The sequence below is a fragment of the Pygoscelis adeliae genome, unplaced genomic scaffold (assembly GCF_000699105.1).
Source record: "Pygoscelis adeliae isolate BGI_AS28 unplaced genomic scaffold, ASM69910v1 Scaffold114, whole genome shotgun sequence".
NCBI classification, from domain to species: domain Eukaryota; kingdom Metazoa; phylum Chordata; class Aves; order Sphenisciformes; family Spheniscidae; genus Pygoscelis; species Pygoscelis adeliae.
In genome coordinates, this window is record NW_008824587.1 from 612,830 (window position 1) to 614,516 (window position 1,687).

Consider the following 1,687-nt stretch of genomic DNA (forward strand, 5'->3'; position numbering starts at 1 on the left):
GGGGGTGGAGGATGCTGCTCCCTGAGGCGGGAATGGTGTCGGCCCCTGGGCACGGGCCCTGGGCAGAGCTGAGGGACCTTTCCTGGGGCTGGGGCGGAGGGTGAAGGGTGGAAAGGGATGTGCTTGCATGTTGAAAGGGATGTGCTCGCATGTTGGCAGTGCCACTGTGCCAGCAGTCCCTCTCCAATGAGCTTGGGCATCTCGGCAAAAACGCCGTTCGTGCAGCACTCGGCATGGGCAGCTCCTGCTCAAAATTAGCTTAATCACCTTCCTCTGCGCTGGGATTTCTCTTTGTTCGGGTGTTGTACCTGACAAGTTTCCCAGTTGGAGCTAGAGCCGGGAGAAGCGCTAAAACCAAAGTGTGTTGGAAACCTGTCGCCGCGTCGGGACGGATCGGTTCCCCGCAGACGCCTCCCTCCCCTGCACCGAGGGCAGCCGGTGCCAAACCCGGGCGGCTCTGGGCTTTGGCGTCCCTCGCTCCCTGACCTCGGGCAGGAGCCGAAACCCGGAGTTCGGGTTCCCCCGTCTGTTTAGTTTTTGCATAACCGCAGCAGGCGCCGAGCCCTGCCTGACCTCTGCCGTCTCTCCGCAGCTGACGGGCACCCCCGTCTCCGAGCGCGGCCCCCACCTCCTCAATGCACTCAACAGCTATAAAAGCAGGTGAGCCCCCGAGTGCGGCGGGGCGAGGGACGGGGACGGGGCGGAATGCAGGATGCTCCTGCGGCTCCCCTGGCTGAGGCTTGTTTCCTCCCCTCTGCTGCCCAGGTTTCTGTGTGGGAAGGAAATCAAAAAGAAAAAATGCATCTTTCGCCTGCGGATCCGCGTCCCGCCAAACCCCCCCAGCAAGGTGCTGCCAGAGAAAGCCCCTGGCATGGGTGAGAGTGGCTCCTGCGAGCTGAAGAAGAGGGGAAAAAGCAAGTATGTCCATAAAGACAAGTGAGTGGCCAAATTCGCCTGGGCACCCCCCCGCTACCATGCTCCCCTGGGGCGGCCTGGCAGTCTCACCCCCCCCTTGCTTTGCAGCCTGCTGCCACGGCAGCTCCAGCAGCAGAAGCGGCGAGCGGCGCGGCGCAAGAGGGCCAAGTTCCTGCTGGAGGACGCAATTCCCAGCGTGAGTCCTTCGCCCCCTCCTCTGTGCGACCGCCCCGGGCTTTGGCAACCGGGTGGGACCCTACAGCCCCCAACCCTGGGGCTCCCTGCGAGGTTCCCCTGCTCCTGCGGGCAGGGAGAGCCCCTGTCCCTCACCCTGGGGTTTGCAAATGTTCTGTGCCAAGCCGCCTTCCCGGGGGCTGTGGGGACACGGGAGGGAGCGTGGTGGTGCCGGGGCAGAGGGTGCCGATGCTGGGGCCATGGGCAGTACCACTCCGCCCGGCAGTGACGAGTACCCTTGTTTTCGTGGGGCAGAGTGACTTCACCTCCGCCTGGAGCACCAACCACCACCTGGCCAGCATCTTTGACTTCACACTGGATGAAATTCAGAGCCTGAAAAGGTTCGTGCAGCCGGGCCCAGGGGTGTGGGCAGCAAGGGGGGGCAGTTTAAACGCCCAAGTGTGAGGCAGGGCTGGAGAACCTCCGGCTGCAGGCACACGTGAGATGGAAGCGGGAGCAGCTGGGGAGGTGGGGGGCCGTGGGGCTCTTTGTGCCAGGCTGGGGCCAACGCTGCCTTCCGTCCCCAGTGCCCGCTCGG

The 1,687-nt window shown here is 64.3% G+C and overlaps 1 protein-coding gene across 1 annotated transcript in view; it reads left to right on the forward strand.

Moving 5' to 3' along the window:
* The window catches only part of PHF19 (PHD finger protein 19), a 7,960-nt gene that overhangs the window by 2,633 nt on the left and 3,640 nt on the right, over window positions 1–1,687 (forward strand). Inside the window, exons 5-9 of the mRNA XM_009322132.1 lie at window positions 593–660; window positions 766–936; window positions 1,024–1,111; window positions 1,405–1,490; window positions 1,677–1,681. Coding sequence (XP_009320407.1) covers window positions 593–660; window positions 766–936; window positions 1,024–1,111; window positions 1,405–1,490; window positions 1,677–1,681 — 418 coding nt within the window. The remainder of the gene's footprint in view (window positions 1–592; window positions 661–765; window positions 937–1,023; window positions 1,112–1,404; window positions 1,491–1,676; window positions 1,682–1,687) is intronic.